This window comes from Somniosus microcephalus, chromosome 7, assembly GCF_052327205.1.
Source record: "Somniosus microcephalus isolate GS21.2 chromosome 7, FLI_Smic_1.0, whole genome shotgun sequence".
Lineage (NCBI taxonomy): Eukaryota > Metazoa > Chordata > Chondrichthyes > Squaliformes > Somniosidae > Somniosus > Somniosus microcephalus.
Window position 1 is genome coordinate 158,258,258 of NC_140993.1, and position 27,478 is coordinate 158,285,735.

The following is a 27,478-nucleotide window of genomic DNA, read 5'->3' on the forward strand; positions in this document are numbered from 1 at the left end:
ATTGGAAAAAATTCTGAGGGACAAAATTTGTCTCCACTTGGAGAGGCAAGGATTAATCAGGGATAGTCAACATGGCTTTGTCAAGGGAAGATCATGTCTGACTAATTTGATTGAATTTTTTGAGGGGGTGACTAGGTGTGTGGATGAGGGTAACGCAGTGGATGTGGTATACATGGATTTCAGTAAGGCCTTCGATAAAGTCCCGCACAGGAGACTGGTCAAGAAGGTAAGAGCCCATGGAATCCAGGGTGCCTTGGCACATTGGATACAAAACTGGCTTAGTGGCAGAAGGCAGAGGGTGATGGTCGAAGGTTGTTTTTGTGACTGGAAGCCTGTGGCCAGTGGGGTACCACAGGGATTGGTGCTGGGTCCCTTGCTGTTTGTGGTCTACATTAATGACTTGGATATGAATGTAAAAGGTATGATCAGTAAGTTCGCGGATGATACAAAAATTGGTAGGGTGGTAAATAGCGAGGAGGGTAGCCTCAGTCTGCAGGACGATATAGATGGGTTGGTCAGATGGGCGGAACAGTGGCAAATGGAATTTAACCCGGAAAAGTGCGAGGTGATGCACTTCGGGGGGACTAACAAGGCAAGGGAATACACAATGAATGGAAAGACCCTAGGCAAGACGGAGGGTCAGAGGGATCTGGGTGTGCAAGTACACAGATCTCTGAAGGCGGCGGAACAGGTGGATAAGGTGGTAAAAAAGGCATATGGGATACTTGCCTTCATTAGCCGAGGCATTGAATATAAGAGCAAGGAGGTTATGATGGAGCTGTATAAAACACTGGTTAGGCCACAGCTGGAATACTGTGTGCAGTTCTGGTTGCCACACTACAGGAAGGATGTGATCGCGTTAGAGAGGGTGCAGAGGAGGTTCACCAGGATGTTACCAGGGCTGGAGCGCTTCAGCTATGAAGAGAGACTGGGCAGATTGGGTTTGTTTTCCTTGGAGCAGAGGAGGCTGAGGGGGGACATGATTGAGGTGTACAAAATTATGAGGGGCATAGATAGGATGGATGCTGAGGAGCTTTTTCCCTTAGTAGAGGGGTCAATAACTAGGGGGCATAGATTCAAGGTAAAGGGCGGGAGGTTTAGAGGGGATTTGAGAAAGAACTTTTTCACCCAGAGGGTGGTTGGAGCCTGGAAGTCACTGCCTGAAAGGGTTGTGGAGGCAGAAACCCTCACAACATTTAAGAAGCATTTGGATGAGCACTTGAAATGCCATAGCATACAAGGCTACGGGCCAAATGCTGGAATATGGGATTAGATTAGACAGGGCTTGATGGCCGGCGCGGACACGATGGGCCGAAGGGCCTCTATCCGTGCTGTATTACTCTATGACTCTATGACTCTATGAGAGCGGGAGTCAGAGGGAGAGGGGGGCAGAGAGAGGGGTGAGGGTCCAGACGTGTGTAGTCTGTCTCCGGTTACTGAGTGGCGGCCGCACTTTGGAACAACACGGGTGAAGGCGCAGCACATGTACAATGGCTGCTGGAAGGAGGCTAAAGCAAACAAGTTTTAGGCCCCCGGTGAAACAAAAATGAGAATTAAAAAAAAAAATTCATTAAATTGTTTAAAGCCGGAAAAAAGCGGGGCACTAAGTAAAGGGGCGATGGCGTGTGGGGAAAACCAAAATCGGCCAATTTACTTGTTGCAGCCCGTTGCGTCATTGAATGCGGGGTCCGTGCCATGATCTGGCAGCCCGGCACTCCTCTTGTGTGCTGGGCTGCTGGCAAGGCACCCCGCTCCCCGGTGGTTCAGGTAGGGCCCTGCAGACTTGTGGACTTGGGCCCTCCCCTTTAATGAAGGGAAGAGCCCTTCCATGCAGCAGCGCTACGTGGCCCAGTGCGTAGCGCTGCAGAACGCACCGCCCCAATATTCGGGGTTAGTGCTCTAAGAAGGAAATGGAGTGCTTGAATTAGTGCTCCACCTCCCTCTTGGGGCACTAAAACTGAATTTCGCAGTTGCTGGCGCTAAAATTAGCGCCCAGGTGATGTTAGCGCCCCAAAATGGTCGATACCGAATTTTAATGTACAATTTTGATTTGGTATAAATGTTTGAAATAGGAGATTAAAAATTGAGAGTACAATGAAGTTTGTTTCCCAATATTTAATTGGGAAGTACCGAAAATAATTCAACACTTTTTGTGATAAGAGCAGGGATTAATATTGTGGAGAATGTGTAGAAGCGAAATTCGTAAATTAACACCTTTACATCAACATATTAGTAAACATTTCCAAGTCAGCCTGATTGGTTCTCCTGCCCAGGTGGTTCTCCTGTCCAGGAAGAAAGATGAATGTTTATTTCTGTTAAATCATAGCTTTTCCTGCTATTTGTTAATTCGATGACGCAAATTGTGTATGTGTTTTTCTGCACTTGTGAATAAGTGCTGCATTTCTGACATGTTACATGGGGGGTGTGCTGGTTCAAGAAGACAACATTTATTAATGGAAGTGATTGAAGTTGGAAATACGGATACTCATTTTTGTTCAATTCTTTTTAATGCTGTGAACTAAAGAACTACAGCACTTTATTGGTTGTCTGGTTGCATTGTGATTAATATTCTAATTACTTATGTGGGTGTACAGCATGTCAGCGCCGTAGGAAAGCCGCTGCTCCTGCTGCTTGTGCAGCCACTGCTATAGTGACATGAGGGATGGGCTTATATGTTGAAAACTTTAAAATTAATAATAATTGCACGAATAGATATGCCTTTTTCAGCTCACCTTGGCATTTGGATTGTTTGTCGATACACAACCGTGTAACTGAGTGACGTCTCTGAACTGTTAATGCATTATTATACAGTTCTTTTATATCACTTTCATTTCTGATAAGTAATTTTTTTATCAAATAGAGTTTGTACATGACGAACTAAAAGCTTTTAATGAATTCTACCGTAAAAAAACTTGCAGAATGGGCATGGAAATGACAAATGAATTTCAATATAGGTAAGTGTGAGGTGGTGCATTTTGGTGGGAGGAATAAGGAGGCTACCAACTCCTTGGAAAATAAGAGTCAAAATGGGGTAGAGGTGCAAAGGGATCTAGGGGTATAGATTCACAAATCATTAAAAGTAGCAATGCAGGTTAAAAAGCCATAAAAGTGCAAATAAAGCACTGGGGTTCTAGAGGAATGGAATTCAAAAGCAGAGAAGTTGGGCAGGATTTTCATTGGGCCGTGGAGGCGGGATTGGAGGCATGTGGGGGGTTAAAATCCCGAAATCGGGGGGCACGAACCCATCCCGCCCCCATGCCAATTTCAAAGGAGGCGGGTACCCAACCCGCACTGGGACCCGCGGCGGGAAGGGGATTAGTGCCAATTAACTGCCTGTTAACAGGTAGTTAACAGGCAGTTTTTAGCCTAATCCCTATTTTCATTCTTGAAGTGTGGGATTCACGACGGCTCCAAACCATGCCAAGTTAGCGAGGCGGGCCGTCGGGCTGAAGGGCTTGGAGGGGTCGAGATGTCCGGTGTTCAGGTGAGTGATGGGCGCATGAGTGCAGAGGTAAGTGTGTTTGGTGTGTGTAAAGTGTTTAAAGAAGTTTTACTTACCTTTACAGCCTTCCTTCCTTCAGGTCTCGAGAGTCCCTCATCTCACCGGCACAGAAAGCAGAATGGCCGTGATCTGTCAAAAATTGCAGCATTCAGCTTTCTGTTCCAGAGAGATCTCTAAATCATCCTGACAGGAAGGAATTAACTTGGAGTACAGATTGTCAGTGTTTGACAGCTTCAAACAGCTGTCGAACACTGACATTTCATCTGTCAAAAGGTCTTGACAGATGAAATGTCAATCTGTGACATCACCTGTTGTCGGGTGGCCCTTAATTGGCCTGCTGAGCCAGCTGGGCGGGCTCAACAAGGTCAATCAAGTCAAAATCACGTGGGTTGGCTACAACTCGATGGAGGCGGGACTACAACCCCGAAAGTTGTAGTCTCACCTCCTACCTGCCTCCTCAATGAAAATCCAGCCCGTTATGTTAAACATGTATAGAATCTTGTCTGATTGTCTCATGATTTGAGATGGTGTGTAGCAATATGGCATTACTGTATATATGCTTTTAAGTGGTTGCTGTTGTAGTTGAAAAGTTGTTGTTGTTTTAAAATTTGCTCACGGACAAAAAGGTCACACTCAAGGGAGTTCATGGCCCGCTCAGTACAAACAAAAATTAGAGGGAACATTGATCCTGACTTGGAAATATATCGCCGTCCCTTCATTGTCACTGGGTCAAAATCCTGGAAGTCCCTTCCTAACAGCACAGTCGGAGTACCTTCACCACACAGACTGCAGTGGTTCAAGAAGGCAGCTCACCACCACCTTCTCGAGGTCAATTAGGGATGGGCAATAAATGCTGGCCTTGCCAGCGACACCCACATTTCATGAACAAATTTAAAAAACTGATATATCTAACCATTATATAAAAACCATACAAGTTAAAATATAATGGTTCCAAAATGCTTAATATAGTATTTTAATTGTATATTTTGACTCTCTTTTTCTTCCCCATGAGTGGCACAAATCCACATTCAGGCAGGAGGATAGAACAACATGGATCACATACATCTCCATGGTTACCCAATGAACTCCCGATTGAATCAAGCCTCTTGTTGGTTACTTTTGTAACTTGTCAACTGGAGACATAAATCAAGCAGGGTAGTGGGGAAATTGGAGTTCTGCTGGATTTATTTTTACATTTTCTGACATGTAAACATCTAATTTCACTAGTGTGCTTCAAATACCAGTCTACCTGAGACCTAATGGATTTCAAGCAAGTTATATGAACTTGACCAAGAGGCAGCCTTCAGACTCAAAGTCACAACCTAATGGTTGGAATTGTTTAATTTAAAAAAATGGCAATTGGTTGTAAAATGCAGATACTCTTGTTCAACACAAACATCATTTTATTTGGTAAGTCTACACAGAGGAGCTGAATAATCATAGATCAAGATTAAGAACCACATATATGAGTTTATAATTTTTGCAACTGGTAAAGATTTGAATATTCTAACACTGACAGACTAAGAAAAGAAACAAGATGGAATTTTATTCCAAAACTGAGATAAATTAAATGAATAAAATACTGAATTTGAGTTTTCACTTTTAAAATTCTATCTATACATCATTATTTTTAGTAGACAGAAGGGATCATAACTATCAGGACAATCTCCATCAATCCAATATTTAACCAAAACTGTGTTCACAAATGTTACTTATTAAATTGTTTAATTTCTTGCAAGTTAACCAACTACTTCATGAGAGAAAATTAGAGTACTTGCCTCCAACATTATTTTTGTAGGTGTTATATATTTCTTTTACTCTTCGATAGCGAAAAGCTAACTTCCTCATCCAATCAACCCCTCCACGTACACCAGTTGCTAGGCAAAGATTTGCACTAGTTGCTGCAGCATGAAAGCCATCTGTTGCAAAGTTGTAAGTGCTGTGTGAATAGACACAGATGAGACTGCCATCAGCGGAGAATAGACACTTATGGTATGTCACATAACTTACATCTTATCTAAGAAGTAGATTTTATTGTTTAGGGATTAACATACCTCAAATCCTGCCCATTATCATCTGATGATACATCATCAATGTGAACTTGATCACATTCCTGTAAAGAATTAAGGATGTTAGTAAGATAATTGTAATATAGGATTGAAATTAAATTCTGGTTGAAGCAACTTTGAAAACAATGGGGAATTTGTACAAATGGCTGAATTTCTGTCCAACTATTTTAATTCTTTGCTTTATTAAAATATGCTTGTAAAATCCAAATGAAAATATTTACTGATGTTTTTTATTCATACATACATAGCATGTGAACAAAATCAGCATGGCTGTTATGGTGCAATTTTTAAACAAACAAGCATTAAATAATCTGTACTCCAGGAGAATAAGAGTAATCAGTAGATGGCAGCTTTACAAAACTACCATTTTATTTGCTTTGCTGCAAAAAAAATGATTCACCAAAGCACCACTTGGGATAGACGACAGCAAAGTTAATGGAAACTCTTTTTAATATTCATTAGTGTCATACTCTTCTACTAGCAGGTACTTGCTTTTGAGTGTTATGCAAACACAGAAGAGAATCCTAAAGGAATGAAAGATGATAATATAGAAAGGTATTAGTTACTTCTTTGAGGACTATAAAAGCATGTATAAATTATGTTCAAACATAAATTAAATCTATAATTCTCAATTTTCTCTCACAGGTACTAAAAACCCACTTACGTTCTTGTGCCCCAGATTTTATTCTGATCATGTGACAATATCTGACAAGTTTTTAACAGAATTTCCTTTCAGACAAAAATAATAGAAAACATGATTTTAAAAAACAAAATCATCTTCAAATGATTAAGTAAGAAAATAAGTAAGAACTGAAAGAAAACAAATGGAAAGTTATTCTCTATGGGTTACTTTGCTAACTTGAAATTATATTTGCAAGTATGTTTTGAACTGATGATCTTAGTTATGCCATTATGATATCTTAAAATCCCTTTTTCTATATTTTAAAGAGACCAAAACAGTTGCAAATGAAATCCCGTACTTTCCATTTCACTGTTATGATTTGAATTTAAATATCATGTTTAGCTAAGTTGTTTCAGTCAATTTTCAGAGTAACAAAACACAGGCTTAATGTTGTTGAATACTGCATGATAGAAAAATTGAACCTGATGCAAACTGCCAATGAAATTATGACCCCTGATTGCTGTTGAGCCACACACCAGCATTGCCTCAGGCCTGCATTTAGAAGGCAAGTAGACAAAAATCTGCAACTAGTTTGCCATAGACATTCTATTTTCATGTCTTGTTAAATTGTATACAGCAAAAGTGTTTAACACGGGGCATTGCTAATAAAGCATGCTAGACCCTCTCTACAAGGCTGTCTTTGGGAATCATACAAAATATGTGTTATAATGAGGGGCCCATTTCAGGGCTGACATTTTATATGTTTTTTCTATTACAGAGAGAGAGGGAGGGAGAGAAAGACAGAAACGTATCAGAAGTTATGGTATATCTGACAATGCTACAGTGAGTTTTTTGTTTTACAGTGGAAAGTGCTGCTTTAGTTGGGCAGAAAATATTTTGTAAAACTCTCTGAATATGCTAAATAAAACTTTTCACTCTTGAACATTTTCATTTTACTGGATTTCTTCAGCACACATTTTTCATCTCCCTGGATTTGTGGGTAAGGGAGGGAGAGGAGTGCAGAGAAACTAAAACCAGCTGTTCCTTAACAGAATTAAAATCCTGACCCTCAACCTCTGTTCTAATACATCTATTCTGCAATCAAACCTCTCCCAGCAAGCAATGAGGGCCAAGGAGGAAAAGACTTTGACCCTGTAACCTTCTCCTTCTTCCTAGAGGTCAACAACTTCAGATAAGAGAGAAAGAAAGTCAACGTGGCCTCACAGGAGGGCTGTGAATTTAACATTTTAAAACATAAGCCACCAGTTGAAGACATGGTTCAGGAACTTTTTAAGTTGTTTGTTTAATCTGTTTCAAGACCACTCATGAAAACCCCTCTAATATGATGGTTTTGCCAATTTGTCATGGGCAGAGCTGATTCAATGGTGCAGCATTTGAGAGACTTGTGATATGCAGGCACTTCCAAATATATTTGTTAGAAACATTTTTGGCAGAGAAAAAAGAATGAAAACCATGGCTGCAGGAGGGATAGGCACATTCAGTTGTTCCCAAACTACCACACAGGGCTATAATCCTTTTAATCAGAGTAGGAGTACTTGTGTGCACAAACAGAAGCAAAACCTGAAATTATACAGTTAACATCATTAGACAAAAGCCCTTCACCAGGAGCTATTTAGTGGAACTGCCAGTACCCAATTATCTACTAATTGCCTGTTAATGAATCTATTATGGCTATTCTTCTTCAACGTCCTGTGTTTGTTTTCTCCCGCTTGCTTTGTTTGGGTTGTCAGCCACAAGTGGGAGCAACTGTTTGCCGCATTGTTCAGAAAACAAGCCTTCTATAATTATGTGACGCCAATTGTCACTCTTCTTACCTACGTAAAACATTCAACAGATGTGTCAAGTATTGTGGTAGAGATTAAATATGGTGGCTTTAATGATCAGTGATTGCACATGGTGTGGTTACAGTTTACAACTGTAATGTTTCTTTGTCCCTTACTTGGAATGTTTAATTGCCGTCCCTGTCAGGTGAAAAAAGTGATTTGCCTTCAGGTATTATCTTACTTGTCCAAAGTTGCAAGAAAAGCACATCTTAATTTCATAGAAATTACAGAGGTTTATAGCACGGAAGGAGACCATTTGGCCCACTCTGTCTGTGCTGGCTCTATGCTAGAGCATTCCAAAACGAATACTACTGCCCATGTTCTCCCCATAACCCTTTATCTTCCTCTGCTTCAAATATTCAACACTTTCCCCTTAAAAGATACGATGGTCTCTGCCTCAACCACTGCCTGTGGCAAAGCATTCCATGCTCCAGCAACCCTCTGAGTAAATACATGCCTTCGAACCTCTCTCCTCACTCTTAAAGTGACAATTTTAAAATTGATGACTCTTCCTCACTAACTCCCCAAATAGAGGAAATAGTCCTTCCTTATTCACTCTATCAAAACCCTTCATAATTTTGAAAAATCTCTATTAAAACTCTTCTTGGCCATCATTGCTCCTGTAGAAATAGTTCCTGTATCTCAAGTCTGTCCTCTAAACTATAGTTACCCCTGTACCTTCTCCGTAAGGTATTAATGACTTTCTATAATGGGGTGCCCAAAACTGCACACCGTACTCTGATACAAACTGGATCCTAACCAATATTTTGTACAAATTTATCATTAAGGGGGGAATTTTTCAGGGGGTCAGCGGGCGCTATCAGTGGCGGGTCGGGTGGGAAAATGTTTTTTTTTGACAGCGAGTCGGGACCCCACTGTCAACCCGCCGTCACGTGTTACAACTTATTCCAAAAGTTTATTTTATCCAAATGTGTTGGTGCTGATTTATTAGCTTCCTTGTTAATTTTGCAGAGCATCCCAGTTACTACTTGAACATAATTCCCTACAACCATTATCTCAAATTCTCCATTTCTCCGATTGTCCCCTCCTTCCCTTGACCTTCCATTGGCGGTCATGCCGTTAGCTGCTAGGCTTCATTCTCTGAAATTCTTTTTCTAAGCCTCTATGCCTCTCCACCTCCCTCTCCTTCTATAAGATTTTCCTTTAAACCCACCTCTTTGACCAAGCTTTTCGTCACCCTTCCTAATATTTCCTTCTTTGGCTTGGTGTGTGTGTGTGGGGTGGGGGTGGGGGCAAAAAGTGGGAAAAATGGGGGTTTTGATCATAAGTCCAACTATCAGGGTGAAAATTTAAATATTTTTGATGCAGTATTTGTAGAGTGTCTTTGCTTTCGTCTGCCTGCTTAGGTGGACGTGAAAGCTCTCTTGGAACTATGTGAAGAAGAGCAGGGGAGTTTTCTTAGACAACATTCATCCCTGAATCAACACCATTAAAAGAAGAGATTATCATTTATCTCTGTTTGTTGGACCTTGCTGTGCACAAATTGGATGCCGCGCTTGCCTACATTACAACAGTGACTGCACTGCAAAAGTTCTTCATTGGCTGTGACGCGCTTTGGGATGTCCTGAGGATGTGACAGGCACTATATAAATGCAAGTTTTCTTTTGGACTTGGGTTAAAAAAATATTTGTTTTCACTGACATTCCACTCCAGGATTTGAGCACATAATGTAGGCTGCACTGTCAGTGGTTTTATCTTTTGGATGAAATGCTAAACCAAAGCTTCTGTTTGGCCGTTTGACTGGACACAGAAATGCTCATAGCACTATTTGAAGAAGAGCAGGGAGTTCTCCCAGTGTCTTAACCAACATTTTTACCCCAGTCAACATCACTAAAACAGATGAAATGGCCCTCCCTCTCATTTCCTGATTCTGGGACCCTGATGTGTACAAATTGGCTGTTGTGCTTGTTTACATAACAGCAGCGAATGCACTTCAAAAGTAATTAATTGGTTGTGAAATTCTTTGGGATGTCCTGAGGATGTGATGAGGTGCTATACAAGTGCAAGTTCATTTTTTCTTTTTTACTGTATGCCAAAAATATGCCGTAATTCCAATCTTAAAATAGTAATTGAGAACTTGCTACTGTGCCAGTGAGAGATTTCCTTATCCTACACATATTATTATGGGTCCTCTGAGAGAAAGGGACAATTTATTACTAACTTGTGCTAATTAGGTATAATTCTGTGTTGTAGTCCCATACCCACTAGAACATAGTTGACAATATCCAAATGCATTTCATTGATGATATGTACAGGTAGCAGAAAAGGGAGACTTTCACTGCATCACTTTGTACTTAATCTGGCCTCCATTATAGGAAGAAGGAAAGAAAGACTTGCATTTATATAGCATCTTTCATGACCACCAGACGTCTCAAAGCACTTTACAGCCAATTAAGTACTTTTTGAAGTGTAGTCACTGTTGTAATGTAGGAAAAGCGGCAGCCAATTTGCGCACAGCAAGCTCCCACAAACAGCAGCGTAATAATGACCAGATAATCTGTTGTAATTATGTTGGTTGAGGGATAAATATTGGCCAGGACACTGGGGATAACTCCCCTGCTCTTCTTCGATATAGCGCCATGGGATCTTTTATGTCCACCTGAGAGGGCAGACGGGGCTTCGGTTTAACGTCTCATCTCCGAAAGGGCAGCACTCCCCTCAGTACTGCACTGGAGTGTCAGCCTAGATTTTTGTGCTCAAGCCTCTGGTGCGGGACTTAAACCAACAACCTTCTGACTCCGAGACGAGGGTGCTACCAACTGAGCCACAGCTGATTATTTGACTAAAACTGCATGAACTGATTTGTTGGACATCAAAATGTTAAAACTGACAGAAATACTTGATCAATTTTAATTGCAGCCATTCTAAAAGTTCAGTGTTATTCATCTATAAGGTATTTTTATTTTAAGCTTTTGCATTAAAATGGGTAATTTGGAAGAGTGACATATTTTGGTAATGTACTGCTGTATCAATATACAGTTTTAATAAAAGTATTTTTAGCTAGCAGTTATTTCATAATTATTGTTCCATTGAAAACTTACTGCCTGTTCATGTCTCACTTGTTCAAACTGTAAAATTAAACATCCACATTTGCCATTTGGTGTATGATGCAATCATACAATAATTAACAGCTAAACCTCAAAAATACATATCACTCAACAAAATTAATTATGTGGGTATTTTTAACATAACCTGCCTGGCAGGAAATGGACAGGATCAGACTGGCTGCCCGTTTTACATTCTGCACCTTTCTACTTTCCACTGAAATCCAATGGGTTAAAGTAAAATGACCCCTATATTTTAAAGGACGATTTTAACCCTGTCTGTCGGCCCCAATTTTAACTCCAGGTGGATTCTCCGCTCAGCCCTGAGTTAAAATTACAGTCAGATCTCAATGATGTCATCAGGCTGCAACATGCAAATGTAAAGAAGGACCCTGTTGGCTCTGGGCGCATGTCCTTGCTGACTGCTCAGGAGAGCAGGTTAAAATTGCAGATGTTGCGATCATGGCGGCTTTCGGACAGGTAAACGCCAATGTTCCCTGTGATTTTTTCAAAATACCGCGCATGCGCATTCCATTGAAAAGCCGGTTGTGCGGGACCCTTGGCATGCTGCGGAGCCATGTAGCTTACAGGAAATATTGGTAAGAGCCAGGGTGATTTTAACTGCCCACTCGTCAGGTTTCTGCAAGTAGGGCTACAATCACCCCCTGTAAAGTAACAAAAAAAGATATATATTCGTTATAAAGGTGAACTTAAAATTAAAAACGATAAATAAGGGAGGGAATGGGCAAAATAGAAGATAAGCCAAGCAAAACTAAAATATTTGAAATAAAAAACAAATGTTTTACTGTAATGTATTTTGAATATGTCAGGCTAATATTACAGCAATAAAGCTATCCTGACATCTCAGTAGCTTTATTATCGTAATTTTATTTTAGTGTTACAAGTGAATGAGCTAAAAGGATCACAAAATAGCTGTATCAGGGAAGTTTTTAATTCCTAGAAGCTGCTAGTAGTTCAAAGGTTAAATTTTCTAATGAGATGAATAATGATTGGAAATCTGTTTTTCGATAAAAGACCAGGCCTAAACACAATAAGATAGGCAAGTTCTGGTGCTTCAATTTGATTTCACCAACCTTACTGATGTAATTTATGGCCTATTAAAATGCATAATTCCCCCTCACACACACAATAATGTTATTTAGAAATGTTATTTTTTTACTCTGTTGATATACCTGCAATTCAATGTGGTGTTCACATTACAATTTGTCTTGCAAAAACTTCATTGCACTGCTCTTTGAAATTCAAATAGTGGATTTCAGGGTTGTATATGAAGGTAACATCGTTACGAGGCAGCTTTGTTGTCAGTTATCCTGCTTTCATGTTAACTCTTCACTTTACTTACTCCTAACTGTGTCTGCTTGTGGTGGAGTGGGTGTGTGTTTGGAATTGTGATTCAATGTCAGAGTACCAGCAGTAACAGATAAAGTCATGATTATGATTTTCTTTCCTTTCCCTGAAGTCTGTTGACAATGACATCGCTGGGCTGTATGAGTAGACTGAGCACGGAGACTTGTTATTTGTAAATGTTATTTACATTTGTACAATAGACCTGCTGCTGCCAGATGCACAGGGAGAAAAGCACCTCTTGAGAGATGGCATTCTGCACTGGTGGCAGCATTGTTGCCTCATGCACTGCTGCCAAAGCCAAGGCTTCCACTTTTGGCAGTTCTAGAAATGAAAATGCATCATAAAATTTAGTTGGTAACATTGACAACAATCCTGTGAATCACCTTGGGACGTTTTACTGCGTTAGAGTGCTATCTAAATGCAAGTTGTGGTTATACTTGCTTCTGAATCTGAAGATTGTCGGTTCATCACTCCAGGAGCTGAACACACAGGGGGATTTTAATTGTGACAGGGTTTCCGGGGTGGTGGGGGCGGCGGGAGTGGTGGTGGTGCTGGTGGGAGGAGTGTCAACCAATGTATCCCCTAATTTATTTTTGGTTGCGCAGTCCCTTTAATGGCTGCGCGGCCCCTTCAAAATTACGTGCATGCACAAAATTCCCATTCAAAAGCCTGTAAGTGGCCTGCGCGGGACCTCCAGACAGCTGCGTGATCGCACAGCCTAGCGGGAGCGTTGGTGTCCACTGCCTCCCCCTTCAGTGATATCAATTTGACGCCAGGGATACCTTAACCCCTAGGCCACAATTGCATTCCGCCAGCCAGCTGTCCTCCCAAAATGGAGGGAAACAACAACAGCTTGTATTAAAGAGGCAATTAGCCAGTGGCTGGCTGTTTAAAATTGCACAGCCCAGAGGCTGTCTGCTGGCTGGAAGGCAAGTAGTGGGTAGAGGGTTTTTGCACGGTCTGGTGGGTGGGTGGTGTGGTGTATGTGCCTTTAAGAGCCCCCTGTGTACTGTAATGCCGGTAATGGCCACTCGGGCTATATAAGCCTGTATATTGTCTTGTATCTGTTAGTTCACCTCCAGACTTTGTTCAGTAAACACCTGTGAAACCAACTCCTGCCTTCCGTATCTCCATTAACACACGGATACAACAGTGGCGACGAATTGGAAATGGACGTACCTGCAATTCGGCAGCACCTCAAGGAGATTGATTCCTCAGACGAAAGTCGAAGAAAAGCAAGAAAGAAAAAAAAAAACTGTGGTTTCACCAGCTAGCCGAGCTGGTGGCAGGTACTGCAATAATCCTTCCTGGGCAGCGGGCTGGGGCTCCATCGGCTGGCTCTGCAGCGGGGCCGAGCAGCGAATGCGGAGGCAAACAGAGACAGAGGGGGGGAGCACTCGGGAGACGGCCGGCGCTGCAAAGCAGGTCGGCGTTCGGACCAAGCAGAGGGAGGGAAAAGTCCCAGAGAGTCCGGTGGGAACGAGTCTCCAGCTGTAAATAAAAACCGTGGAAAACAGCGTTGGCAGCAGCAGCAGCGGCGGGAAAGCGCGGGAAGCGCCATTTTTTTCTGCAGGGAAGAAAGGAAAGCGCGGGAGGCGCCATTTTTTTTCCAGGATGCCTAAGGCTGGCAATATTAATGCTTTCGATAATGATATAGAGGATTGGACCACATATGTGGAAAGAGTGGAGGTATATTGCACAGCAAATGAAATAGAAGATGATAAAAAGGCATCAGTACTTCTAAATCTAATGGGCGCAAGGACATATGGGCTGTTACAAAACTTAATCACTCCAGCCAAACCAAAGGACAAGAATTTTAAGGAGATTGTTGATACCCTACAGGAGCACTTAAACCCAACACCGCTGCTGATAGCGGAACGATTCAAATTCTTCAAGAGGAATCAGCACAAGAATGAAAGTAACGCTGATTACCTCACCGAATTAAGGAAGCTATCAAAGCACTGCCAATTCGGGGCAGGACTGGCAGATTCTCTTCGAGACAAATTTGTCTGCCGTCTCCTAAGTGAAGGAACACAGAAAAGGCTACTTTCTGAGAAAGATTTGACACTGGACAAGGCTTTCAGTATGGCTGTATCATACGAAGCAGCCGCAAGAGGAGCTGCAGAGATACAGCAAAAGCCACAGGACTTCGGCACCCATGAAATGACACAGGGTTTCGAGAGATGTTATCGATGCGGCAGATCCACCCATGACCAGAGGGACTGCTGGTTCAAGGACAAAGCATGCAGGCAATGCGGAAAGATGGGACACATTGCACGTGTATGCAGATCTGGACACAAAAAATCCACGGACAGGAAAAAAATCAATAAGGAAAAGTACAGAAAGGTACAAATGATGACGGACAGTAGCTCCGAAGACCAGAAGAGCGATAGCGACTCCGGAAACAAGAGACTAAGCTGTCTCAAATTACATAATGTAATTGCCAAAGAAGATTACCAGACCATTTGGGTTACCCTCACGATAGCGGGGTCCCCAGTTAAAATGGAGCTAGATACAGGATCAGCTCTGACCGTCATAAGTCGACGGGATTACGAGCGGCTATTTCCGCATATACCTTTGAAAGACACATCCATTATCTTGAAAACATATACGGGGCAGAAAGTATACCCAAAAGGGAAAATAAGGGTGCCTGTTGTATACAACGGCAAGGAAATACAGAAGTTGTATTTATACGTTCTGCAAGATGGTGGTCCACCGCTGTTGGGACGTGAATGGATCAGGAAGATACGTTTAGACTGGCACTCCATTCAGACACTGACGGTGACCAGTAAGAAAAAAAATGATGATGACATCATACCTGAACGATTAAAAGACATCTTGGCCAACGCCAAGGAAGTGTTTCAACAGAAACTAGGAACCTTGAAAGGCATCACCGCCTCAATAAAAGTGGAAGATGCGGCAAATCCCAAGTTTTTTAAGGCAAGGTCGGTGCCATACGCAATTCGTCCAGCAGTTGAGGCAGAGCTGGAGAATTTGGAAAAGGCAGGCGTATTATCCAAGATAGATTGGAGCGAGTGGGCAACACCCATCGTCCCGGTCATGAAGAAAACGTTGAATAATGATAAATCTGAAGAACAGAGAAAAATTCGCATCTGTGGGGACTTCAAGGTGACGGTAAACCCGGTCCTTCACATAGTACAGTATCCTCTTCCGAGGATAGAAGATATTTTCGCCTCACTATCCGGAGGGAAACGTTTCACCAAAATTGACTTGGCACAGGCATATCTAGAGATGGAGGTTGAAGAGGCCTCTAAAAAGTATCTTACGATAAATACACACAAAGGCCTGTACCAGTACAATTGACTGGTTTTCGGAGTAGCATCAGCTCCAGCTATCTGGCAAAGAGCTATGGAGCAAGTCCTCCAAGGGATTCCGGGGACTCAATGCTACTTAGACGACATCCTTGTAACAGGAGAAAACAACAACGAGCACCTTGCCAATTTGGAGCAGGTGCTCACTAGGCTGAGAGAACGGGGCCTACGAGCAAATCGCCCCAAGTGCGAATTTTTCCAGAAACAAATATCATATTGTGGCCACATAATTAACGAGGAAGGGTTGCATAAGTCACCTGAAAAAATTGAAGCGGTCATAAAAGCCCCAGCACCTGAAAATGTCTCACAATTAAGGTCGTTCCTGGGATTGATAAATTACTATCATAAATTTTTACCGAACTTGTCAACTCTTCTGCACCCTCTTAACGAACTGCTACAAACGGGAGTAATTTGGAAATGGAGCGAAGACTGTAAACGTGCCTTCCATAAATGCAAAGGCTTGATCACGTCCAAGGAAGTTTTGGCTCATTACAACCCATCACTGCCAATCAGACTGGCGTGCGATGCATCCCCTTACGGCGTAGGAGCGGTATTATCGCATAGATTCCCTGGTGGCTCGGAGCGGCCGATAGCTTTTGCGTCACGCTCATTGAACTCAGCTGAGCGTAACTATGCCCAGATCGACAGGGAAGCACTCAGCCTGGTATGGGGAGTGAAGAAATTCAACCATTACCTACACGGACAAAAATTTACCTTGTTGACTGAACATCAACCCCTCGTCTCCATATTCAACCCTAAAAAGGGTGTTCCCATTATGACAGCGCAAAGGCTACAGAGGTGGTCCCTTTTCCTAGGGGCACACCAATATGACATAGAATACAAAGGATCAAAACAGCATGGGAATGCTGACGGTTTATCACGCCTACCGTTGCTAATGGTAGAAGAGGCACCTACAGTAGACCCAGTGGAGATGTTCCACTCAACCATAGTGGAATGTCTACCAGTAACAAATTCTGCCATTGAAAAGGAAAGGAGAAATGACCCGACTCTCTCACGAGTCTACGATTTAACGGTGAAGGCGTGGCCAGCACATGGCGAACCACTGTTGCCAGCATTCTCGCAAAGAAGAGAACAGCTGTCAGTGTGCCGAGGAACCTTGATGTGTGGATCCAGAGTGGTGATTCCACCCAAACTCCAGGGTAAAGTGCTAAAGGAGCTTCACGAGGGGCATCTGGGTGGAGTGAAAATGAAGAATCTAGCCAGAGCGTTTGTGTGGTGGCCAGGCATCGATAGAGACATCGAAGAAATGACCAAGAGCTGCCTAGGATGCCAGAAGGTCCAAAACGCCCCACCACAAGCCCCTCTACATCCATGGGAGTGGCCCTCATCTCCATGGCAAAGGGTACACATCGACTTTGCTGGTCCATTTATGGACTCAATGTTCTTAATCGCGGTTGATGCACACTCCAAGTGGCCGGAGGTAATAAAGATGTCCTCCACCACCACGGAAAAAACCATCACAGTATTAAGGACCATATTTGCCAGGAATGGGCTGCCTGAACAGATCTGTTCTGATAATGGACCGCAATTTGTGTCCGAAGAATTCAGGAAGTTCTTAAAAAACAATGGGGTTAAGCACTACACGTCCGCCCCATACCATCCCGCCACCAATGGATTGGCTGAAAGGTTTGTCCAGACCTTCAAGAAGGCCATAAAGTCCATGGGTAATGAAGACATAAAACTTCAGCATAAGGTAGATAACTTCTTGTTTGCATACAGGAATGCAACACATGTGGTTACAAACCAAACTCCCGCCATGATGTTCTTCAATAGAAGCCTAAGATGCCGGCTGGATTTGATCAAGCCAAACATCAGAAGGGACATGGAAAACCGGCAATTTCAAGGCATGAATGAAAGGCCAACTAGAACCTTCCAGATAGGTCAACAAGTTTTGGCCCGGGACTACCGTACTGAGAAATGGCAGCCTGGAACTATTTGCACACGACTAGGACCGCTGATGTATACCGTGGACATTGGAGAAAGCATAATAAGGCGCCATGCTGACCAGATCATTGAGTCATCCGAAAAGGGACAACCTACACCACAACTCTATACGCCTAATGATGAAGCAGAGATACCCATAGTATCTACCTCCGATCCGGTGATACTGGAACCAGATGAACCCGACACTGGCATTCAAGCCGAATGAGCCTTGCCAAAAGAACCTACTACACCACCAGATACGACTACACCACCGAGGCATTATCCGGACCGAGTCAGGAAGCCTCCAGAGAGACTGACTTATAATTGATTAACTGCAGCAAATGTGTAGATTATTGTTCTTGTAACATGTTAATTAATGATTATTTAAAATATTATGTACTGGTTGTCTAAAAGGGGAGGAATTGTGGTGTATGTGCCTTTAAGAGCCCCCTGTATACTGTAATGCCGGTAATGGCCACTCGGGCTATATAAGCCTGTATATTGTCTTGTATCTGTTAGTTCACCTCCAGACTTTGTTCAGTAAACACCTGTGAAACCAACTCCTAACTTCTGTGTCTCCATTAACACACGGATACAACAGGTGGGGTTGGGGAACCTGGGGCATCAGAGGCCGAGACTTTCATTGTGGGGCTTGCTCCACTTGGAACCTACAACAGAAAGTTTAACACTTGCCTTTTAAGAACAGAACATAAGATGTAGGAGCAGGAGTTGGTCATTCAGCCCCTCGAGCCTGCTCCACCATTCAATAAGATTATGGCTGATCTGATCTTGGCCTCAACTCCACTTCCCTGCACGCTCCTCATAACCCTCGACTCCCTCACCTTTCAAAAATCTGTCCATCTCCACCTTAAATATATTCAATGACCCAGCCTCCACAGCTCTCTGGGGAAGAGAATTCCAAAGATTCACGAACCTTTGAGAGAAGAAATTCCTCCTCATTTCTGATTTAAAAGTGTGCCCCCCTTATTCTGAAATTATGCCCCCGAGTTCTAGATTCCCCCACGAGGGGAAACATCCTCTCTGCATCTACCCTGTCAAGCCCCTTCAGAATCTTATATGTTTCAATAAGATCCCCTCTCATTCTTCTAAACTCCAATGAGTATAGAAACATAGAAACATAGAAGATAGGAGCAGGAGTAGGCCATTCGGCCCCTCTAGCCTGCTCCGCCATTCAATGCGATCATGGCTGATCATCCAAGTTCAATACCCGGTCCCTGCTCTCTCCCCATACCCCTTGATCCCTTTAGCCTTAAGAAATATATCCAACTCCTTCTTGAATATATTTAATGAATTGGCCTCTACTGCCTTCTGTGGTAGAGAATTCCACAGGTTCACCACTCTCTGGGTGAAGAAATTCCTCCTCATTTCTGTCCTAAAAGGCCTACCCCTTATCCTTAGACTGTGACCCCTGGTTCTGGATTCCCCGACCATCGGGAACATCCTCCCTGCATCTAGTCTGTCCAGTCCTGACAGAATTTTATAAGTTTCAATGAGATCCCCTCTCATTCTTCTAAACTCCAGCGAGTACAAGCCCAATTGACCCAATCTCTCCTCATACGTCATTCCTGCCATCCCAGGTATCAGCCTGGTGAATCTTCGCTGAACTCCTTCCATGGCAAGAATATCCTTCCTCAGGTAAAGCGACCAAAACTGCACACAATACTCAAGATGTGGTCTCACCAAGGCCCTGTACAACTGCAGCAAGACATCCTTGTTCTTGTACTCAAACCCTCTCGCTATGAAACATAGAAACATAGAAGATAGGAGCAGGAGTAGGCCATGCGGCCCTTCGAGCCTGCTCCGCCATTCAATGAGATCATGGCTGATCATTCAAATTTAGTACCCTGTCCCTGTCTTCTCCCCATATCCCTTGATCCCTTTAGCCTTAAGAAATATATCCAACTCTTTCTTGAATATATTTAATGAACTGGCCTCCGCCGCCCTCTGTGGCAGAGAATTCCACAGGTTCACCACTCTTTGGGTGAAGAAATTCCTCCTCATTTCATCCTAAATGTCCTACCCCTTATCCTTAGACTATGACCCCTGGTTCTGGACTCCCCGACCATCGGGAACATCCTTCCAGCATCTAGTCTGTCCAGGCCTGACAGAATTTTATAGGTTTCGATGAGATCCCCTCTCAATCTTCTAAACTCCAGTGAGTATAAGCCCAATCGACGCAATCTCTCCTCATACGTCATTCCTGCCATCCCAGGTATCAGCCTGGTGAATCTTCGCTGCACTCCTTCCATGGCAAGAACGTCCTTCCTCAGATAAGGCCAACATACCATTTGTCTTCTTAACTGCCTGCTGCACCTGCATGCTTACCTTCAGTGGCTGGTGCACAAGGACACCCAGGTCTCGTAGCACTTCCCCTTTTCCCAATCTATTGCCATTCAGATAATAATCTGCCTTCTTGTTTTTGACACCAAAGTGGATAACCTCACATTTATCCACATTATATTAGTATAGTATAGGCCCAACCTGCTCAACCTTTCTTCATAAGACAACCTCTTCATCTCCGGAATCAACCTCGTGAACCTTCTCGGAACTGCCTCCAATGCAAGTATATCCTTCCTTAAATAAGGAGACCAAAACTGTCTCACCAACGCCCTGTACAGTTGTAACAGGACGTCCCTACTTTTATACTCCATTCCCTTTGCAATAGGCTGGATGGCCTCTTCAGTCTTCAGAGCAGCTTTCACTGAGTGCAGCAGCTGCCCCGCTCAGATTGTGGTTAAAAAGCCATTTGTGTCTTAGTGACATAATAGGACCCTAATTTGCATAAATTCATGAGGCTCCTGCCTGCTTTAGATGGCCGTCTCATCCGCCTGCAGAACCTTGCAGGTTAAAATCAGAAATGGCGGAAAAGGGTCAAATTCCGAGCAAGTATGTAACCTGGGGGTAAGGGTTAATATTGACCCAGGAGTGTTTTCTGGGACTATAGGTAGTGAAATTTAAATATCATATGAAAATTCCTTCTCCCTCCCCAAAGTTATAGGCCACAGGAATATCACAAACAAAGGAAGGTGCAACTCAAAGCCAGGCAGAGAAGGTGGCCAAGAAATTTGACTATAAATTTACAGTCTCATTTTATGCAATTTTTAAATAAATCACTAAATTAAAATAAAGTAGTAAATGCCTATTTTAAGATAGCTGAGAAAGGAACATCACACGAATGCATTAACAGTATCAAGGTGTAATTTCAAGGCCAATGTGTTTCTGCTCCTCCTAGCCCCACAAAAACTAAATCAAAAAAGACTTGGGGCCATTTTACGACAGTATCGCTGTAGACAAATGGGCGGAGCATGTGCCACGCACCATCCGCCCATTTGTCCCTCAAAATTTGAATCGAGGTCCTATGTATGTCACAGGATCCTGACTTGCATATTAAAAGTTGTACCGCCTAAACAGGCGATGCACCGGCCGCCCATTGAAAGGGCTCTTCCAAGATGTTGGCGGCCGGACAGCCAGCATAAGCAAGGCAGTAAGTGACCCAACTCTATTTTGGGGTCACTTGCATTCTATTTATGCTGGATGGGCCAGCTTAAAATCAGGCCCCTGTTATGCTGCTTTTTTAAATAGCTGAATTTAAATTTCTGGATTTTTTTGGGAGCAAAAACGACTTTGAATTAACAGGAACAGAATATATATGTTTACTACTGTTGTATCTCCTGTCAATCATTCTGGTGTCTTTAGGCAAAGATAAATCAGAAAAGAAAATGCCCAAATTTGTCGCACGTTGTAGAATTTCGGGGTTGTAGTCCCGCCTCCATCGAGTTGTGGCCAACCCAAGCGATTTTCACTTGATTGACCTTGTTGAGCCCGCCCAGTGGGCTCAGCAGGCCAATTAAGGGCCACCCGGCAACAGGTGATGTCACAGATTGACATTTCATCTGTCAAGAGGTTTTGACAGATGAAATATCAGCGTTTGACAGCTCTTTGAAGCTGTCTAACACTGACAATCTGTACTCCAAGTTAATTCCTTCCTCTCAGGCTGATTTAGAGATCTCTCTAGAACAGAAAGCTGAATGCTGCAACTTTTGACAGCTCGCGGCCATTCTGCTTTCTGTGCCGGTGAGATGAGGGACTCCCGAGACCTGAAGGACGGAAGGCTGTAAAGGTAATTAAAGGTAATTAAACTTCTTTAAACACTTTACACACACCAAACACACTTACCTCTGCACTCATGCACCCATCACTCACCTGAACACCAGACATCTCGAACCCTCCGAACCCTCCAAGCCCTTCAGCCCGACGGCCCGCCTCGCTAACTTGGCGTGGTTTGGAGCCGTTGGGAATCCCAGACTTCAGCAATAAAAATAGGGATTAGGCTAAAAACTGCCTGTTAACTACCTGTTAACAGGCAGTTAATTGGCACTAATCCCCTTCCCGCCTCAGGGAGGCAGGTTCCAGCACAGATCGGGTATCCGCCTCCTTTGAAACTGGTATGGAGGCAGTTTGGGGGCGGGATGGGTTCGTGCCCCCCGATTTCGAGATTTTAACCCCCCACACGCCTCCAATCCCGCCTCCACGGCCCAATGAAAATCCTGTCCTGAGAATGGAATGAGGAAAATGCAGAAAAACATTACCAGGCGCTACTGCTACTTCTGAAGATTACAATATTTTATCAAGTCTCAAGCACACTTCTAATTATGCCTGCACCATTATAATAACATTATGTGGTCTGGAAACTAACTAAATGCCATAGTCCACCATTTATTAAGGTATCAATGCATCCACACTATTTCTCAAGAAAATGGTTTGTTTAGTAACTGAAGATTTGCTACATTGTTCTTCTGCCTGTATTCAGTCTCTGTATGGTACTGGTGCTATGTTTATGACCTGTCTGACCTAACTGAAGTTGAAAGACCAGCTCTCCTTCCATCTGGCAGCCAACAACAAATTAGAACATATATTTACTTTTTTTTGTCTTTATTTTGTGTTGAAAAATGAATACTAACCTCATGGCTTACTAATGAAACAAACAGTACCTGTGAATTTAGTATTTACTTACTCCGGACATGTTTAGGTACCTCTTAAAAGATGAGAGGGCATGTATGCATTTTAAGAGGGTGCAGTAAAGCACCCTCTGTATCTAATAATCATTAAAACAAAATATAAAATAAGAACTTAAGTGAATAGTAAAATTATTTAATTAAAATACTGCAGGAGCACTACTGGCAAATTATGCCGTAAGAAGACACTGAAATATTATTCTAATCTCTACTATGACAGATCCAATCTCTTTCAGGGAAATGAAAATCATATTTCAATGTCCTCTCTCAATATAGCTTTTCCTGCCCTCTGATTTCCCAGTGATCCAGTTCATTTTTAACCCCTCTGTCACTTGTAATTTTCTATTCTGACTTGCTTTTTGAAATTCCTGCCCTCTCTTATTTATGAAGTCCTGATGGGGAGACATAGTCCTCATGAGAAAACAAACAGGACATTTGATTGAAGACTAACATATTTTTATTCAAGAACTGTTAAGCAAAGTCCACAAAATTATCCAACATTGCTTGCGTTAGTTTGGTTTCTATTTTCAAAATTTCATGAAAGCAGACTATAGAAAATAAGGGCTAGATTTTGCCAGGCCCGAGGAGGTGGGTTTGGCGGCGTGTGAGGTGTTAAAATTGAAAAAAAAATGGCAGATGGTTCCGATCCTGCCTCCAGCCTGCCTCTGATCAATTTTTCCAAAAGCGGCCTTTCAGACCCCGTTTTGATCCCGCCTCCAAGAGGTGGGATAGGCCATTAAGGCCCTTAACAAGCATTTAATTGCCTCTATAATGCCATTTTGAGAGGCCTTTGTAACTTTAACACATTTCCCCCGTGCTGCACGTCTCCTCTGGAACACGCCAGTTAATCCTGGCGGCGTCACAAGTGGATGGCTTACTAACAGCTGCAGCTCCACCATTAAAAAGGATTTTTCAACAATGATCATTTGCAGGTGGCAGAACTTTGTTTTCTCAGGTCTGGGAGAACTTTTAGCAGGCCTACTCATTGTGGAAGTTTTGAGGCTGAGATCCATCTCCAGTGTGACCTCCTGGGAAACCCCTCTCCCCACCTTGACTGAGCGCTTCCTCAACTGAGGTATATACCAGAAGCATGGGAACCATTTATTTCCTTTCCTCCTGGATATCAGATTCAGACGAAGACCAGTCATGGCAGCAGCAGCACCCGGAACAACAGCAGCACCAACAGCAGGAGCAACAATAGGAGCGCCAACCTGCTGCTCACCCACCTGAAGCTGCATAGGCCAGAAGGCGCCAGCGCATGGAAGCATGTTGCCGCAGGAGATACCCCCCAAACAGGGTCTACAGACAGAGGATCAGCTACCTCAACATGACTGTGCAGCAGTGCCAAAGGAGGCTCAGACTTTTGCAAAAGGTAGTGGGTGACATCTGCGCAATGCTGCAGCAATACCTGGAGCCTAGAGGAGCAGGTGGACACCACTTATCAGTGGCCGTCAAAGTCACCACCGCACTCAACTTTTTTGCTTCAGGCTCATTCCAGGGACCAACAGCAGACATCAGCGGCATCTCCCAGGTGGGCGCACACACTTGCATCACACAGGTAACCGATGCCCTCTTTGCCATCGCGCACAATTACATCAACTTCTCCAAGGATCAAGCCAGTGTAACCGCATGTGCGGTTGGATTTGCTAATCTGGCAGGCTTTCCAGGGGTGCAGGGCATCGTTGACTGCACACATGTGGCCCCTAAGGCACCCCATCACAATCCAGGTATGTTTGTCAACTGCAAGGGCTTCCATTCCCTCAACATGCAGCTGGTGTGTGACCACAGAAGGAAATTTTGCATGTTTGCGCCAAGTACCCTGGAAGTTGCCATGACTCCTTCATACTGCGCCAGTCTAGTGTGCCTCCGCTCTTCAGTCCGCCAGACCAACTTTTCAGATGGTTACTTGGAGACAAGGGCTATCCCCTGAAGAAGTGGCTGATGACGCTGTTGAGGAGGCCATCCAACGAAGCTGAGGAGTGCTACAACTCCAGCCACATTTCCACTAGATCTATAATCAAGCAAACCATCGGCTTGCTGAAGATGCAATTGAGATGCCTTGATAGATCAGGTGGAGCCCTGCAGTATTCAGCAGCCAGGGTCTCCAGAATCGTCGTGTTCTGCTGTGCACTTCACAACATGGCACAGCATCATGGCTTGCAGCTGCCTGAGGTACAAGTGGCTCATCACATAGCCTCCTCAGGTGAGGATGAGGATGATGATGAGGAGGAGGAGGAGAGCGACAACGAACAGCTTGCGGAGGCACATCAACCAGCGGCAGCAGCACACAAGCACATTGTTGCCCAGGATGCAAGGGGCGCACTCATCTTGGCCAGATTTGCTTAGCCTGCCCAATCAAATACTTTTGCCTCGCACCTTTTCACCAGAGCATCGACAATGGCCAATAACCTGCAGATTCCTATCACTCTGACCACCTGACAATTGAAAGCCGCTCTAAGCCCTCAATGTGGAAGTCCCATTTGCGAAATGACACAGCCCACAACTTCAGCAGTTTGCCATCAAGTTTTTTTATCACATAAAGTCACGGATGGCTTTTCAAAAATAAACACAACAGAACACCCAAGTGTCTACCCTTGTGACTACTTGTGCTTTATCTTCCTCTTACGCATGCTCCAATGTGGTGCTTCCCCTGTGGCTTCAGCAGATGTGAAGGCCACTTGCTCACTTTCTTGCTGCTCCTGCTTCAACACCTTTGGCGGGCGTCCTCTGGGGTTGTGAGCTTGTGAGGGTTCGCCAACAGTCTGTGTAGTGTATGTACTTTGCAGAAGGAACTATATTCTGCAGCCACTGTATACTGCAGTACCAGTAGTGACCACCCCTGTATATAAGCCTGTGTAGTAACTTTGCATAGTTAGTTCCAGTTTGTCTCCACTCAGTAAAGACCTGTTATAACCAACTCCTGCAGTCCGTGTCTCAATTACACACGGACATAATACTGGCGACGAGCAGATCCGAACTTACCTACAGTCTGCACCACCTCATGGGGATCCATCCCTGAAGCGAAGTTGTCAGAGGTCGAGGCCAGAAGGAAGAAAGAAAAAAATAAAACAAAACAAACAGAAGAAACGGGCGTCGACCGTGGGCAACTGCCTCTGATTCATTGGAGTTGAAGATTTGCAGGAGAGGCTGTCAAGAGCGGGGCTTGGTTATCCTGTCGATGGTGTTCCAGCTAATCAGGCTGGTGGCAGGTAGTACACTGATCCTTCCTGGGCTGCGGCGGGCTAGAGCTCGATCGAGTGGCTTTTCAACGGGGCCAAGCAGCGTTGTCGGGAAGAGGAGAGAGAGAGAGAGGGTGGGGCACACAGGGCGCGGCCGGTGCTATGAAGCCGGGCAGCGTACAGACCCGAGAAGAGGGAGGAAAGTGTCCCATAGGGTTGCTCCGACGACGGGGAAATAAAAGAAATTAGAAGCGCAGAAAGCCGCGAGGAGCTGCAGTTTGCCACGGGAACCGCGGAGAGCGGCGTTAGCAGCAGCGCGGGGAGAAGTGCGCGAAGACCATAGGGCGTCGCCATCAAGGCATAAAATGCCAGCAACGGTGCTAGCAGCAGCGGAGAAGATGGAAAGCACGGGAGGCGCCATTTTGTTAAATCGGGGAAGAAGGCAAAGCGCGGGAGGCGCCATCTTAGATATCCAAGATGCCGAAGACTGGCAATATCACTGCCTTTGATAATGCAATAGAAGACTGGACCACGTATGTGGAAAGAGTCGAAGTATATTGCGAGGCAAACGAAGTAGCCGATGAGAAAAAGGCATCGGTACTACTAAACTTAATGGGCGCAAGAACGTACGGCCTATTGCGGAACCTGATTACTCCAGCCAAACCGATGGCGAAGAGTTTTAACGAAATTGTTGATATCCTACAGGAACACCTAAATCCTACACCACTGCTGATAGCAGAAAGATTTAAATTCCACAGGAGAAATCAGCATAAAGATGAAAGCAATGCTGATTATCTTACGGAACTACGCAAGCTATCAAACCACTGCCAGTTCGGAGCAGGACTGACAGATACTCTACTGGACAAATTTGTCTGTGGACTCCTGAGTGAAGGAACCCAGAAGAGGTTACTCTCAGAGAAAGAGCTGACGCTAGATAAGGCTTTCAGCGTGGCAGTATCGTACGAAGCAGCAGCAAGGGGAGCTGCGGAAATACAGCAAAAGCCACAGGAATACGGCACCCACAAAATGACACGGGGATTTGAAAAATGTTATCGCTGTGGCAGAACAACCCATGACCAGAAGGACTGCTGGTCCAAGGACAAAATATGCAGGCAATGCGGAAAGATGGGACACATTGCACGAGTTTGCAGGTCTGGGAAGAAGAATAACGACAACAAAAAGGCTACTAAGGAACAGTACAGGAAAGTACAAAAGATGACGGACAGTAGTTCCGAAGACCAGATGAGCGATAGTGAATCCGGGAACAAGAGACTAAGCTGTCTCAAACTTCACAACGTAATCGCAAAAGAGGATCACCGAACCATTTGGGTCACCCTCACGATAGCAGGGTCCCAAGTCAAAATGGAATTGGATACAGGATCAGCCCTGACCGTCATGAATCGACGAGACTACGAGCGGTTATTCTCACACATACCCTTGAAAGAGACATCCATTGTCTTGAAGATGTATACGGGGCAAAAAGTATACGCCAGAGGGAAAATAAGGGTGCCTGTCGA

At 43.9% G+C, this 27,478-nt stretch overlaps 1 protein-coding gene across 2 annotated transcripts in view; it reads right to left on the reverse strand.

The window, feature by feature from the left end:
• eya1 (EYA transcriptional coactivator and phosphatase 1) overlaps nucleotides 1-27,478 on the reverse strand; it is a 296,767-nt gene that overhangs the window by 25,778 nt on the left and 243,511 nt on the right. For both annotated transcript variants that reach the window (XM_085993147.1, XM_085993148.1), the window contains 2 exons: nucleotides 5,557-5,615; nucleotides 5,281-5,441 (listed from right to left, as the gene is read on the reverse strand). In XM_085993147.1, the coding sequence (XP_085849273.1) occupies nucleotides 5,281-5,441; nucleotides 5,557-5,615 (220 nt within the window). The remainder of the gene's footprint in view (nucleotides 1-5,280; nucleotides 5,442-5,556; nucleotides 5,616-27,478) is intronic.